This window comes from Thunnus thynnus, chromosome 13 (assembly GCF_963924715.1).
Source record: "Thunnus thynnus chromosome 13, fThuThy2.1, whole genome shotgun sequence".
Classification (NCBI taxonomy): Eukaryota; Metazoa; Chordata; class Actinopteri; order Scombriformes; family Scombridae; genus Thunnus; species Thunnus thynnus.
The window spans coordinates 23,515,497-23,532,324 of NC_089529.1; the positions used below are offsets into that span (position 1 = coordinate 23,515,497).

A 16,828-nucleotide genomic window follows, 5' to 3' on the forward strand; every position below is an offset into this window, starting at 1 on the left:
TATACGTATCAGTAGATTAAACTCTTGTATGTCCGTCATTGTGTTCATTTCCAAAAGGATCTAAATACAACATACAGCTGACAGCTTTAAAGATATAATGTCTTCATACTAGGGGTGTGCCCGAATACAAATACTCACAAATAGTGTTTTTTTTGTTTGTTTGTTTTTTTTACTAATATTTGTTTCATACTAATATTTTAAAAATTATTTGTTACGGGATGAAAAAAAAAACATGTTAAATAGCAGCACGCAGGTCAGTTACATCACTATCTCAGTATCTCTCCTCTGCTCCGCTGTTACGTCTATCAGCAGGTCTCAACAAGGGGAGTCACATCCACCTGCTACATGACGCACATTTCCTAATTTGGGCATCCCTCCCGTTGTTGGGGGTGTTCCTCTTTGGAGCACTTCGCATGTGTCAGCAGTTCAGCTTTATCTCTTGGACTCTCCATGACCTGTTGTTCCTCTTCTCCTTTCCACAAAGTTAGGTTGTAAAAAAATAGGCAATAAATGAGAAGTGCAAAGCAAGAATCACCTTTGAAGTTCCACATTGAACAGCTGTCTCTGTGTTACGGGTGTATAAATAGGTAGAGGTCTGTCTGCAATTCAGCGATTAGTAAAGTCGTCAATGATCTGGGAGACTCCAGTTTGAGACCTGGTGTGGGAACCTCCTTCGTAAGGTAGTTTATTCATGAACACTTATTCTAACACTTAAATTTTCTAAAATTAAAAGCGCAAAACAAAAACAGGATTTTCAAGCCTCTTTCCACTTTTATTCAAATACAAATACAGATAATTTTGCTGCCTCAACAAATACAGATACAAATACAAATACTGGGATCTCTGCACATCCCTACTTCCTTCCTTCAAAGCAGCCTGGTAGTGTAATCCCTGTATATTTTATATTCATCACAACGGTCCAACAATCAAAAATAGTCCATTAAATGTCATCTTAGACTCTGGAAAATGTATCTTTCACTGTTTTCATTCAGTCATTGGAGACATTTGAGAAAACAATCATGAATTGTTAATGAAAACAACTGTTTGATATAGCCCCAAAACATTTTATTAATTTGAATTTTGCACATTTTATTTGATTTTGTGCACTTTAAGGATCTTTTGAAGAAGACGAAGTTACTGCTGTCACAAGAATCTTGCAGCTCTCTGAGAGAAAATGTGTAAATATTTGCAGACTGTATTTATTTTGAGGTGTGTGGTTTCTCAGCCGGGTGAACGGGACTGAGACACGGAGTCTCTTAAGGAAAAGCATCATGACAACAGCTCCACAACTGGAGGACACACTTATGCAGTTCACACACACACACACATATTAAAATAGACAGAGTGCAATAATTTAGAAATAAAACTACAAAAAGCAAAAAAAAAAAGAGAAAAGGGAGTGATACTATTAGGAGAAGCCAAAAAATTGAGTAAAAAAAGACAAAAAAAATGAATATAAAGGTGTAAAAAAAAAAAAAAAAGCATGAAAAGTAAAGCCTTCAAACAAACCTCAGCACCTGGATCAAAGCAAACTGAGGTAAGGAGAGCGCCTGTTTATCTTGGTTTGAGCAACTTTTAAGTTATGGCATTCTTCTCTCTTGTGATCTCCTCGTTGTGACGTGCATACGTGCTGCAAACCGCGTCCACATCTCGCCATCTTTTCCCCAAAGTACGAGCCGTCACTGTTCTTTCGATTGTTACAGGAGCTCCTGACTCAGGATCCGCAGCGTCTGAGCCTGCTGGAAAAATATTCAGAACATGACATCCGAGGTTTAATTTTCTCATTTTTCTGTCTGTAAATGGAAAGCGTTATTAGTCCTTCAACAGATTGGATTACTTGTTCTTTGAATCCTGGACAGGATCATGTTTCTCTAACACAGTGGAATAATAGCAGTTTATTTTGTCTCTTAGGTGGTGATGGACCGGCGCTGCTCTGCTGCCAAACAAACGTCTGTTTTTACGTTGAGTTAATCATCTTTGTCTCCTCTCAGTCGCACCAATATCACATTTAATCAAACTCAGAGACTCAGAAATAAAAGCTGCTATTTCCACGTGTGGCTTCAGGTTGTTAAAGTACGTCTTTAAAACAACAGTCAGTGACTCGTATAAACATGTTTTTCATTCTTTCTGTTCATATTGAATCATTAGGAGATCTCCTCCAAACACACTTATAAGTGATGGGGAACAAAATCCACAGTCCTTGTTTGGAGTAAAAATGCATTTAAAAGTTTATCTTAAGCTGTCTGAGTTAGATAAGCAGAAAGATCGGAGCAAAAAGAAGGAACGTGGCATTAAAAAGACATTCTTAAAGATTTTTTCTACTTAATTTGATTTATTTGGAAGCTTCAAATAAACTTTTAAATACACTCTTGCACAGAGGAAGGGCTGTGGATTTGAAAAATGACGAACCCATCCTTTAATCGTAGCCCCTGACGAGAATTTCTCTGTTAAAAGAAATATAAAGTATTAAAACAGATCATCACTTTTGGCAGAGGCTGAGAACAAAAAGCGGCTGTGACTGATTATAAACACACAAGAGACGATGTGAGCTTTCACTGGGTTTTTTTTTTAATTATTTTATTTTGGAAGTCTGTTGCAAGCACAGGTCTCAATGACCTTCATTTAAGAAGTACAAGTCCACCAACATGAGACATGAGAAAAAAAAATATTCTGAGATAAGAACCCCCCGGCACTCATTACTGTACAACAACTAAACTAAAATTGCACTTTTGTCTCTTTCTGAGAGGCAAGAAACAAACGAGCGAGCGACACTTTGGTCACTCGTTTTATTTGGAATGTGATATCTGGTCGGTGCGTTTTTTTTCCAAGTAACTGCCGACACGTAATGTGTTGATTCTTTCTGCCCGATATTTGGCACATACAGTAAACCGGAGGTCACAAGATCATGCTGATTATAATATGTGACTGTTCTGATGTCCGTCATCACTTTCATTACTCATCATCAGACTCAATGTTTAAACTTTGTCACACTTCAGGACAAAACATCAGTCTGTGTTATGAGCAGTTCATAAAAGGCAATAATCCTGTAAGGCAGAACTATATTTGGACACGTTCATATTTAAGCACTTTGAGTATGCAGAGTTGACACCTTTTAAAAAGGCTCCGTCAAAAGACAATAAAAGCTATTCGAAGAGGGAAAAATGACAAAATGTTTGAAGCTCGTTTGAGATTTTTGGACGTGAAAAACACATCGTCACTGACTCCCCTTCTGTTTTACAAGACTACAACATTTTTTTTTTTTTTTTTTAAGACTTTAAGGACAGAGCTCGTTGACTCTGTTGGTCATTTCTCACCTTTCTGCACCAAACATACACGAACATAGTGTAGAAATTACCCTCAATCAGACAGAATACAGTGAAATATACATCAAGTTGCTTGCAGTGTGATGCACGACTCTCTTTACAACTGTAAACAGTGAGACCCGCGTCATCATATGATAAATGCAACAGGGTTGGAGTTCGATAGCGCTTCATCGAATCTGAATCCAGTACTTAAAGTCCCTTTGAATCCTTTATCAAACCATCAACATTTGTGACTAACTAAATTTAAACTGTAGTCAGCTATAGCTAGAAAGATATGAAATGTTGATTGCTTAAAACTTACTTTGGCACAAGTTATAAATACCAGAGGTTCTGATTCAGAACAATTAAGTTTTAAGATTGTTGATATTTGGCTGAAGGTTTAAACTTTGAGATTGACTCGACTGACTCTGTTGGTTTTGATGAACTGCAAAAATAAACATAAAACACACACGCAGTCCAATCCTGAGAAAGTGTTCAATGTCTAACAATCTTTGGCCGAGGAAACACACACACACACACACACACCAGTTTACAGAGGGCTAAATAACCAGACATTAGTTACTTGTTTCTGTGTAAATGACTTATAGTATAAATCTGTATTAGTTTGCTGTTTCTTGTTTGACAGTGCCGGCTAAAAATTGCTATTTCCTAATAAGGAATGAGGAGAGAGAGAAAATATTCAATAAGAGATTTGTTAGCCTGTAATCCAACTATGAACCAGATTCAAAACGCTAACAACACCCAACCCTAAGCATGGCGAAAAAAAAAAAAAAAACAACTCCAAAATGGCACACGGAAACATTATAGCCCTTTTTCTGTACATCTTTCATTATCATTCTAACAGGATTGACCCCAGACAAACACAGACAAGGTCACTACACAGATCCTATGACTTTATTTTAAGAATAAATTAGCAGTCGGACATATTTTGGCCTGTCTGTACTGCAAAGTGAGGAGCTGTCTACCAGTCCAAGCAAGGCATTAACAATGACCAGAACAAAATGTCACGTTATCACACAGTCTGGAGGCCTCTCTCCTGGCCGTCCAGCTGCACCTTAATCTTGTGCAGTTCCTCGATCTCCTGGTGGTGGCGCTCCGTCTTGTGGCGCACCAGAGAGCGGTAGAAGTGAATGGTGAACACCACGAAAATCACCCCCACGGGGACCATGATGATGGTTGAGGCCAGCGCTGCCTGCCAGCCGCTGTTCTGCGGCGAGGCCAACGTAGGCTTCGGTGTGGCGGTGGCGGTCGTCGTGCTGCAGGCGTTCGCCTTTTTGGCCCCGCATGAGTCTACTGGCAGGAACTTGATCCAGCAGAGGAGCACTACCTCCGCTAGAAACAGCAGGATACCCAAAGCCGTGGAGAAGCCCCACGCCAGCTCGATGTAGTGGTGCATGCGCTCGTGGGGCGACTCGCTGACCGAGTTGAGGTTGTGGATGTTGCTGACGGCCTCCACGTTGGGCAGGATGCAGGTGCTGATCAGCAGGGCGAAGAGGTGCACCGCCACCAGCACGGTGGTGCACACGCTGAAGGCGATGAGGAGCACACGAGGGTAGCTGTACTGCATCTCCAGCTGCACCTCCACCATCGCCACCTGTGACCAATACAGATATGAATCACCAGGTTACTAAACACTAGGGATGTGCAGAGAGCCCTGTATTTGTATTTGTATCTGTATTTGTTAAGGCAGCAAAATTATTTGTATTTGTATTTGAATAAAAGTGGAAAGAGGCTTAAAAATCCTGTTTTTGTTTTTATTACGCTTTTTAGAAAATTAGTGTGTATCAGTAGTTCAGCTTTATCTCTGGGGAACGCCCCCAACTGCGGGAGTGATGATCAAATAAGGAAATGTGCGTCATGTAGCAGGTGGATGTGACTCCCCTCGTTGAGACCTGCTGATAGATGTAACAGCGGAGCAGAGGAGAGACACTGAGATAGTGATGTAACTGACCTGCGTGATGGTATTTAACATGTTTTTTTTTTCTTCTCCAAAACAAATAATTTTTAAAATATTTGTATGAAACAAATATTCGTAAAAACAAAACAAAAAAAAAAACAACACTATTTGTGTTTTGCCGAATAACATACTTGGATTCAGGCACACCCATACTATACATCCATGTATAGATCACACCGAAATACTGTGCATATAAATAAACTCCATTGTTTTTTTAGCTCTTCTGATGTCCTGTGGTCATCTTAAAGCTTTACATGTGGATAACAGCACACTGGCTGCCAGTAATAGAGCTGCAAAACCGGAGGAAGTTATTTCGGGTGTCTGTGGGTTTTTGAAGTAGAAGACAATGTTAGATGATAAGAGAGATGGAGCACACTAGTACAAAAGATGAAAAACTGTGTTAGAAAATATCTGGTTCTTTGATGGAAAGTCAAACAGTACATCTTTAAACATTCAGTTGTTTAAAAAAAAAAAAGTTAAATTTCAGATTCTGGGTCAATGTTTTGTTCCTCAACTTCAAATAGGAAGCATTCTGAATTTGCTACCAGTCTGATTCATGTCTGGCTGAGGCTTTATGTTACCAGAAAACAGACTAAACGTTAAGGTAACATCCTGTAAGCACAAACAGGATGCTAAAAACCTGAGCCTACCCACAACTCATTTACCATGTGATATGTTGGTCACTGTGGTAGAGCTGTGATGGTGGTAAAATGAACTGAAACCACCAGCTGCCTGTTGAGCACTACACAGAAGAAGCTGCTTTGCACTGAATCTAGTGAGAAAGGTGAATACGACTGACCATCGCGAAGCCGGAGAGCAGTGCGGAGGTCCTGCTGGAGGCCTTCAGCTTGGCCCGGCTCAGGTAGAGTTTCCTCCAGGACAAGGCCTGCACTGAGTGGTGGTTGGAGCTGACCAGCTCCAGGTAACTGCGCCTCACCCAGTCCCTATAGTCCATCCCCCCGCCGTCTGGAGCCCGCTCTGACACCCCCGGAGCCGGAGAACCCATAGGTACGTTCAGCTCACTGCTCATGGCACCTGGTGGGTATAAAAGGGGAGAGAGTTGGTTATGTCAGCTCTTTAACCATTAAACAGTCCGTTTCAGACATGACAATTTTACACATTGGTTGGTTTTATGTCTGAAAAAGCCTCCACATGTCACTTTTATAGGTAAGAGATGTAAACGTAGTCTTACTAGTAACATTTCTGTAAACTTCCAACAGGTTTTTAATTGAACGCTGTCAGGTTAACATTAAAGCTACAGCAGCATAAGCTCAAAAACTCCCTCCGCTTAAAAAAAAATGTGTTTTTGTTACTTCATTTGAATGTTTGAGCTTCAGTGTCCAGCAAGATGTGTGTTCAGATATCGACACCAGAGGGAAATTTTTAGGGCTGTAGTCAACCGAGGAAAATCTTGGTTGCAGGGTTGATGTAACGGGACAGAGTGCACAGTGAACTCAGCCGTCACACATTTCTCCATTCTCTATTTTTCTGTTTTGCGTCTTCAGGTTATGCTAACCCATTGTTGCTAACTTTGGAGCTAACCTCCTTCACTTTTCCTGCACTTGGGGAAACAACAGACTTGACTTTTTAGCATTTATTAACTGATACACTGGAGTCTGTACCAGGGGTGTGCCCGAATACAAATATGTTATTCGGCAAAGCACAAATAGTGGGTTTTTTCACGAATATTTGTTTAATACAAATATTTTTAAAATTATTTGTTTTTGGGAAGGGAAAAAAAACCCATGTCAAATACCAGCGCGCAGGTCAGTTACATCGCTATCTCAGTGTCTCTCCTCTGCTCTGTTGTTACGTCTATCAGCAAGTCTCAACGAGGGGAGTCACATCCACCTGCTACATGACGCACATTTCCTAATTTGGACATCACTCCCGCAGTTGGGGGTGTTCCCCAGAGATAAAGCTGAGCTACTGGCACACGCTAATTTTCTAAAATTAAAAGCGTAATGAAAACAAAAACAGGATTTTTAAGCCTCTTTCAACTTTAATACAAATAGAAAATAATTTTGCTGCCTCAACAGATACAAATACAAATACTGGGCTCTCTGCACATCCCTAGTCTGTACTGTACATTTACTGCCAGACTGACAACTGTCACTTTCCTGCCGCTCACTCACCCACTGGCTACGCCAACAGACTACGCACTTCCGTATTCCTTAACGGAGTTACGCTACCTATAGTTTCCCAGGCAACGACACAGAGGTTGACTCACATACCTGAACAGCGCCGCACAGAGACTCCCAAACGCTATTGATTTCCGAATGAATGGATATTTGGTGTTATTTTTGACATTAAAAATTTTTTTTTTTGGCCTGGCGGGAGTTCTTGTTGTTATAGGAGAAACACTTGATTCAGTAAACGTTGAGTACAGTTAGACCCAGCAGTCTCCGTTAGGTTGGGCGAGTTCAAAGATGTGAAAACAACGGGGGTGTTTTTAATATTTGTTAGTCTGTCCCTCCCGCTGCAGGAAATAATGGATTCATCCTGGAAGGCTGCTGATGTAGCACTTTGTTCCTTATGAAAGTAAGACGGCGATTATTCGACCAATCAGAATTTGGTCGGACGAGAGCTTATCGACCAGTCGACCAGGAGACTACAGCCCTAGAAATGTTCACATTCAGCTACTGGGAGTGGAAAGTTTCTCTGTGTTTACTGGAAAAATCGGAGTTTAAGGCGTTTACCCTACCAGCATGATTTGTGACATCACAACTAGTTTTGAGCCACATACAGTGAGAATGGACTCACTTCATTTTTATTTCTTATGAACAAAGAAAATAAAATCAGTTTAATAAATAAAGTCTACAAAAAAAAGATCTTTTACCCCTTGTGATGAGGGAGTGCCACATTAATGTCACTGTTAATGCTAGCGTATTGTGATAGATTAAATCTTAGGCTGCATAATTCTCTAATACAGGATGAAACTGATGTAAAAATGTATGAAGTGATTCACTGTGAGAAGCAGGGAAAGCACGACGGTCATTAATTTAGGCTTCGACAGCAAAATAAGTTTTAAAACATCACTGAGCACACAATACCGAGCCGCTGCAGCTCTTTCTGTAACATTCCTGTCGTGTCGAATTAAAGCAGTTACAGAACATATTTGTGATTGAATGTTTTTATGCGGGACAAGAACATAGCATGGATCAGTGCCACATACCACAGCATTTATTGCCAAAACTGGTCGTCTCTAGATGTGCCTCTCTGCAAATGCACACGCAACTCAACAGAGAAAAAGAAAACAAACAAAATTTGTAAAATTCTCCAATTTATGATCCATTTGGTGTCGGTGAGAAGATCGATATATTGATCATCCAAAACAGAGAAGGTTTTTACAAAAAAGTGCAACCTCACAATTCCCCACAAACACGACATGAGTCATGTTTTTGGACACTCTTGCATTGGGGCCTTCAGGATATTTCATTCTGAATATACAATTACGGATATTATCGTTATCAGTGCTGACAATCTAAGCGTGAAAAATAATAAATTGGTAATAACTTTGAAAATTGATGGATCATTTAATTCATTTGTTGAGCAAAAAGGCCAAACGTTTGTCATACAGAACTTCTCATATGTGAGAATATGCTGCTTGTTTTTGTTTTACAATCACTGTTAACTGAATATCTTTAGGTTTTAGTGTTGATTGTGATTTCATTACAATAACCCTTAAAGAAAACGCTGATTTTACCAACTACACTAAAAATTACCTAAAAATTTTAATTTTCCCCCAAAAGTTATCACATATTTTTTACTAACAAAACATACACTAACCTTTACATTATACTCCTCCAACCCTTTTCTGATGTTTTGATGCAACATCACTGCAACTGTCATTGTACATTATATCAGAGTGTAATCTGTCGTGTTTCCTCCTCCAGCACATTATCGCTGTAGCTCCACATCTTTCTGTTCATTAAACAATAACTCAGACTGAACCTTTTGTATGACGTCCGTCTGTCACAATAATGTTTTGTTCGAGCACGCTGTTGGCAAAAAAAAAAAAAAAAAAAAGGTTTGAAGTGTTGTAAAGAGCAGTAGCTTCTCACCGCACGCTGCTCTGCATGAGTGGGAGTCATGAGAGCCGGAGGGGAAACAGGAAAAGAACTATTATGAGTAAAAATAAAGCAAGAAAACAAATAAGGGGGGAGTATTAAAAATAAACCAGCAACTCTACTGTTTCCTCACAATATTGTTTGTAGCTAAAAGATTAGAACATACTTTTAATTGTTTTTTAAATGTCAAGATCATCAAGCACGCTCCATAAAACTTTCAGAATAAAGAAATGTTACTGACTTGTTGTTTCTCATCTGTTGTCTTGACACTGATGCTCTGCACATTGTAATATAGATTATATTGTATTGATTGATCTAGTTGACCTTTCCAGTCAAATAGAAGCACAAATTAACAGCTGTAGAGCTTGATCTGCACCGGATATTAAAGACAAAAACTGGGGTCTATGCCAAGTCATTATGGGAGGTTAATGTCAGCTAAACGGCACAGAAAATGCAAGCAGTAGCATTCATTTGAGTACTGTTTTATTGTTTGATGACCCTTTTAATACAAAATACAACACTGATTTACTGATTTTATATAATGAACAAGCACGGTAGTTGTTTTCATTGCATGCAACATGAGATTTGGAGCTCAAAATTTGGAGTAAAACATTTTGCACTCTGTTGTTTTTCATGGTTTTGGCCTTTAGCTCTTGTAGAGGGAAACTGTGTTCAGAGCTGCAACAGTTAGCCTAGTTAATCAACAGATAATTACTCACCGATTTTGATAATTTTGATAATTGAATAAATCACTTTAGTCTTTTTTTTTTAAAGGCAAAATGCCAAAAAAAATTGCTGGTTGCAGCTTCTCAAATGTGATGAATTCAAGCTTTTTTTGTGACATGTATGATAGTAAACTGATCTTTTTGGATTGTTCTGGACTGTTGAAGACATCGTTACGACTCTAAGAAATGATAAAAAGCATTTTTCACCATTTACTGACATTTTATGGACAGAACGATTCATCGAGAAAATAATCATCAGATTAATCGATAATGAAAATGATCATTAGTTGCAGCCCTGATTGTGTCCTTCCAGCTGTCAGCTTGAGGAGGCACCCGAGCGAGAAAGCCGGGTCCAAATGGTTTTACGGTTTTGGGGTGAAGGAACTTTAATTACCTGCACAGAGTCCTGACCTAAACCCCATCCGACATGTTTGGGATGAACTGGAACACTGACTTGCAGCCAGGTTTCATCACCAAACATCAGTTTCCAACCTCACTAATGCTCGTGTGGCTGAATGGAAGCAAATCCCTGCAGCCAGGTTACACAATCTAATGGAAAACCTTCCAAGAAGATAGAATATCAATGCTTATTGATTTGAAACGACATGATCAACAATCTGCCGAGAATGTTCAATAATGTGGGTGTCCATAATACACTTTTGGCCATATAATCACAGATACTGTATGTGAAGTGGTGGAAGAAGTACTCAGATCCTTTACTTAAGTAAAAGTTGAAATACTTCAATGTAAAAATACTCCATTACAAGTAAAGGTACTGCATGAAAAATCACACTTAAGTGAAAGTACAGAAGTATTTACCAGGTAAATTTACTTAAAAGTATTAAAAGTAAGTGCTTGTTTTGCAGAAAATCGGGTACAGTACATTATTAATGGAATATAGTTGATCCGTGACCCGTATGGATCTGATTAACTGCAAAATTTAATGTCTCGTTTAAGACAAAGTAAACAAACTGCTGTAAGTACAAGTGATGAACAGACAGCGCGTCGCTAACAGGGATTTCAAAGAGCAACGACCAAACCAGCATCTAAAAAGGTCCAAAGTGACATCTGCAGGTATGTTAACACCATAGACTGTATAAAAATATGGACGTAGTTACCGTGACGTCACCCGTTGATTTCTGAAGAGCGTTTTTGAACATGGATGTATTATAAGAGCTGGATACCGGACTAAAAATGGCGCCCATTCAGTCCTGAAGGAATTACTCGCCTGGCGCATACACCAAAAGTTTCTAGCTTCCGGGTTTGCTTCTGAGTTGTGCGGCCCGCTGAATATGCGCAGTAGTGTTTCCCCTCGCTGGCCCCGCCCGCGAGCTCCCGTTCAGCCCATAGACTTTACATTGTGATGATGTCACAGGTTTTTAAGTCGCTTTTCTCGGCTCGAGGAAAGTTTTACAAACATAAAACCTCCATGGATCAAAAGTTCATGATAGAAAGAGTCATAATAGATGTTGTTTGCAGTTTGAGGCGTCCTGTCAACAGTTTTACAGACGTCTCTTTTACAGTGGTGGTCTATGGGGAAAATCCTTTTTGGGCCGCAGGGGGATTTTTTGCTGCAGTACCGCGAGTGACCACTGGGAAAAATTATATCTTATTATACATCCATGGTTTTGAAGCTCAAAGCGAGCCGCTCCGGCCGTCGCCATCTTGGCAGTGCATGACGCTGCCTAACTCCCAGCCAATCAAAAATGGGAAAGAGGCGGGCCGAATGACTGAAACAAGCCACCTAGCGGCTGGTGGACCTGTCACTCAAAGCAGCCATGTCCTTCATTATGCAGAACTTTACGGCTTAATAAAATTTAAACAGGATTATAAAAAAATTCACCCCCCGGACAGTTGTCATGAAAGGAGAAATTAGCTACAGAGACCAAAACCGTTGTTTGTACCAGACTGTAAACATGTTTATTTCTGCTGTAAAGTTGGGCATTTTAACATGGGGGTCTATGAGGATTGACTCGCTTTTGGAGCCTCAAGTGGTCATTCAAGGAACTGCAGCTTTTCACTTCCGCATTGGCTTCATTTTTCAACCCTGGAGGTTGCAGCTGAGCAGCTAATTAGCTGTCTGACATTAACGATGCTCAGTTCATGTTTGTAAGTTATCATCAAGTTTTGATGATGTGGACACATGTTTCATTCAGGACCATGTTTAAAGGAGGAAGGTATCAGGCTTCATATTGCAATTTAATTTAATTTAACAACTGAGCATTGAATATTTTATATATTTTAAGATTTTATTTAAAACATTGGACATCTTGAATGTTATTTTCATTAAGAACATGGGCGAAAGGGTTAGTGTTTTACAGAATATATGGAAAGCAAAGTCTTATTTGTTTTTTTGCTGATCCGAAAAATGATCTGATCTGTGACTCAAATCCGTGATATGATCCGAACCGTGAGTTTCGTGATCCGTTGCACCCCTTTTATTAATACTGATGAATCAGTGCATAAGCAGCATTTTATTGTTATTATTTGATCTTCAGGACTTTATGAGTCATAAGATAAATCTGAGCGACTGTGAGATGATCATTTATGTAGGAAATAATAAAAAACAAAGTTCTGATACAAACATTTGGATTCATTTTCTAGAGCTTTTCTCTCATCTTTGTGTTTTTTGTGAAATATTGGAGTTTTACCTCGTTTGGGTTTTATTTATTTGAAACTCATAAACTTCTGAAACATCAGAAAGAGACAAATAAACACTGATTTTATGTGACGTTTGGGGACCGCTGGTTTAATCTTAAATAACGCAGTGAAATTTGGAAGCTCATCTTATTTCAGGTCAAATCTTCATTTGAAAAAGTAACTAAAGCTGTCAGATAAATGTAGTGGAGTAGAAAGTAGAAAGTAGCATCAAATGGAAATATTCAAGTAAAGTACAAGTACCTCAAAACTTTCCAACACTGTATATGTATCTATGCGAGTGAGGTTCTGACATTTCCGTTCAGCCACACTCTCTGTTCACATCCACTGACAGCAACACGTTGCGCAAACACAAACCACCAGGTTTCTGAGTTTGTACAAGCTTGCAGATTAGTATCACAGAAGTACAGATGACAGTTTTTCATCCACTGCGGTTAACCTTGACTATAAGGAATGTATTAGAATAGCTTGCAAAGTAAACTGGATGCATCAAATTGGACAATGGTGGTCCCTAATGAAAAAGGATTTTCTCAGTCCTAGAAATCTGTGTTTTTTTTATTTCTTCTACCAGTTCCATTAAAGTCTCTTAGGACTCCTGAACATTTCTCATAACCCTATTAGACTTTTTATCTACCTTATAAGAAAAAAAATGTTTAGTTCTTGCAGGATTTCAACAGTCTTATTGGAAATCTGTATTTTTTTTTTGTATTGGATCTTACATTTGAAACGTCTTAGAAGATGTCTATTCATTTATTTTTTATAAGAATGACAAATATGACTCTGATTCCTTATTTAAAATCTGCAACTTTAATCCAAACTTGGTTCCAGTGATCAGAGTTAAAGATTTGAAGTGTCTCCACCTTTGATCAGATGCATGTGGTGGTTGTAGATGAATGTGAACCAGCTTTAAAGGGATTTTATCATAACTTCCATGAATGTGTATCTAAATAAGCAAAGTTTAAGTGATGAATTATCAAGTAAAAATGCATGACATTAAGTGGGGAGTTAGGCCCCCTCAGGAGACCCCCTGATCTTGCAGGACTAACAGGTCAGCAGAGGAGTGCATCTTTACGGCTTTGTGTATATTTAGAAAACGGGTAAGTTAGCAGGATCCGTTTACCGAGTTTAGCTAACTGAGAGCTAGATTAGTCTAACACGGTGCTGCAGTTATTTTACTAAACATTACTTTAAAACTGGAGGAGAACATGACTAACATTAATGCAAGATTACGGAGCAAAGTTAAGACTGAAATGCATCTCCATTTGCGGTCATTAACAGTGATAAAAGTGTTAAAATGATCAGATAACGTTAGTTAGACACCGACTCCTCCTCTAGCTAGCTAACTTAGTTAAGCTAGCAAACTATTCAACACGAAGGTTGTTCGTCTGTTATGCAGCTAGACGACTTTTTTTTTTAATTAATCTTACCTGTCTGCAGAAGTGAATAACTGATGCAAACTCCTGGAGGCTCGGTCTTCTTCTCTCCACGCTGTGTGAGTCAACGTTAAATGAACAGAGACTGAACCACTCCGAGCGTTTCGGTTGAAACAGCTTCCGCTTCTCGGTTGCAGCTATCAACAATACGCCGAGCTTCGAGTTGCACACCTCTCCGCCATATTTAGCGTACCTGGATGATGACTTTCCCTCCTGCCAGGTTGAGTTCACCGGGTATCTGTTGTCTCTGATCGGCCCGTTCCCGATCGGAGACCCGCGGATGGGCGAGGAAACCGAGGCTAGGATAAGGCTTCCGGTTGGGCGTGTTGCATTCAAAATCAAAGCACAAAACAGCCACATTAAAGGGCAGGTTCACACTTTTTTTTTTTTTTCAAGTCTGTCATTAAACAACAGTCAGGAGCCAAAATGCGCATTCAAACAGGCTTTTCTTGTCTTGCTGTAATCATACGGAACATTAGAAGACCCCTTCATAATGCACTTACAGTGTAAGACAAGACAAAATCCAAAAATATATTTAAAAGTTTATCTGAAGCTAATATGAAGCTTCAGTGTTACAGTCTTTTAGTGCCAAAGTCCCTATTTTTGTCACTATACTTCCACCACAGCTCAACAGGGAAACACAAAGAGGGAATTTGATGCTAAAAAGACTGTAAATGTGTCAGATATCCACTTGATATGACTAACTCAGACTGCTGAAGCTGAATATAAGCTTCACATTACTTGCACCTCAAATACATTTTTGCATTAAATGACTGTGTGGACACACTGTGACACTTTGGCCTCCATCACTTACATTGAAAGCACATTTGAATGGGATCTTTTAATAGCCAGTATGAACAGGAAACAACATTATGAACCTGTCCTTTAAGAAAAGTATAACATTAAATATGATTTTTGTGAATAATTTTGTGCACATTCACTATTTGAGTCTAGACTGATAACTGGACTGGTAACGTCATAATAATGTAAAATATTATAATGTTAATTATTACAGCAGAGGCTGCATTATATATTGTGTAGCAGCCACTAAGCACTGCTACACTATATACAGTATAATGCACACTAAGCACTGCTTGAGGCCCATAAACATAAAACACTCTAATCTGCAGTTCAGCACCACACAAATATTTCTACATGTACATATGACTAAGATGGATGGATAAGACACATTCCTCACTCAAGTGTTATGGTCAAAACAGTCATGCAGGCACAAGAAGACTATCGCAGTACCTACTGGGAATTGGTGATTTCAACTACTTATATTTGTCCTGATCCATAACAAAGATAAGGACAAGTGTTTGGGTGTGCCAGTTATTTCAGTTATTCAACAAAGATAACAGACAGTGGTCGCTGTCAAAATTGTTACTAACATGGCTTTTAAAAAAAAAATATCCCTAATTTGCCTGTCAAATTTGATTTAATAAGGCCATGCTTCTTCACTAAGACAGTCTGTTTGCCTGTCATCTTTAACTCACCTGCAAAATGCCATTTCAGATGTTATTCTTAAGAGAGTGGATGTAAAAACAGGACGCGTCATTCGCATCCAATAAGTCATTGTTAGATGAGGATATGTTCACTGATGCAGAGCGGAGAGAACTGAAGAACGGAGCTCTGTTGAACGCCGTATCCAAAACATCCTCAGGATATCGTGGGTCATGCTCCCGGGTCCCCGTGATGATACCTGCAGCACTGTTTACATTTATATGAACAGAATAGTGAACCATTAGCTACCATAACAGATGTGGTCTGTAATATAATAATAGTAAGACCTTCCTCACATGTTGGAACAATAACAGCACATGTCCTGACACTTAAGGACAGCTGTAGACATCATCAACAGCACCTCTTACCTCGACCCTCGCACATCCTGCATGAGGTCAGTTATGAAAAACAGAGACTGATGGAAATCAAAACTTAATCTACCCTCATGTACACCATGACTTTATAGTATTATTATCTTAATCTCAGTATAATTAGATCTTTGATGTGTATTTAAACTTGTCTAATGGTTAAGTACATTATTGTAGTACAGTATTATACACGTGGATAAAAGGGAATGTTGCTAACTTAAACCATCACACACACACACACACGACACATGGCACGAGCAGGTTGAGTTTAACGAGCTTATTTCTCTGGTTTCCACTTTGGTGCAAGAAATGTCACCGCCAGCTGTGGACTGAATGGGTGTATGGGGGGAGGGGGGAGTAGGGAGTGGGTGAGGCGGTCTGCAAATGCTAATGGAATTACTCATGTCCAAATTTGTGACAGTATAGAAAACAGTTATATCTGTTGAAGTAATGTTAACAAATCCCATTAAAAGAACTTACCTGGCTTCCTTCACCTGTTTGTTGGTTGTATGTTTTTTAAAAACAGGTCACAATATATATAGTTTGTTCAAAAAAAAAAACAGTTGGACACTAAAGTTTTAAGAAAATGTTACACAAAGTGATAGATGGGCAATAATTGTGGCAAACTGTGGTAAATATGGGGGTAAAGTCACACAATATAACGTATTACATAAATATTATTACACACCATCCACACTGTATAGGATGAAACTTATGTTGGAAATGCAAAGAGGAAACTGGAACCCTCTTCCACTGTTTTAATCAGACCTTTCTGGGCTCAGATTCTAATT

General features: G+C 39.1%; 1 protein-coding gene across 2 annotated transcripts; it reads right to left on the bottom strand.

Moving 5' to 3' along the window:
* Positions 1 to 3,242: 3,242 nt before the first annotated feature.
* On the bottom strand, positions 3,243 to 14,510 carry orai2 (ORAI calcium release-activated calcium modulator 2). Of its 2 annotated transcripts, none has more exons than XM_067608740.1 (3): positions 14,360 to 14,510; positions 6,080 to 6,315; positions 3,243 to 4,917 (listed from the first exon to the last, which is right to left on the bottom strand). In XM_067608740.1, exons 2-3 carry the CDS (start codon positions 6,308 to 6,310, stop codon positions 4,336 to 4,338), a joined length of 813 nt encoding a protein of 270 aa, XP_067464841.1. In that variant the 5' UTR covers positions 6,311 to 6,315; positions 14,360 to 14,510; the 3' UTR covers positions 3,243 to 4,335. The 2 variants fall into 2 exon arrangements, with proteins under 2 accessions (XP_067464841.1, XP_067464840.1); XM_067608739.1 differs by having other exon boundaries at positions 14,161 to 14,507.
* Between the last annotated feature and the right edge of the window lie 2,318 nt (positions 14,511 to 16,828).

What these genes read in the sequence shown, in the direction of transcription:
- orai2 (XM_067608740.1), bottom strand. Translation starts at nt 6,310, where the DNA reads ATGAGCAGTGAGCTGAACGTACCTATGGGTTCTCCGGCTCCGGGGGTG. An exon ending in TGCTCTCCGGCTTCGCGATG is followed by an intron (nt 4,918 to 6,079) that starts GTCAGTCGTATT and finishes TATTGGTCACAG; the next exon opens with GTGGCGATGGTGGAGGTGCA.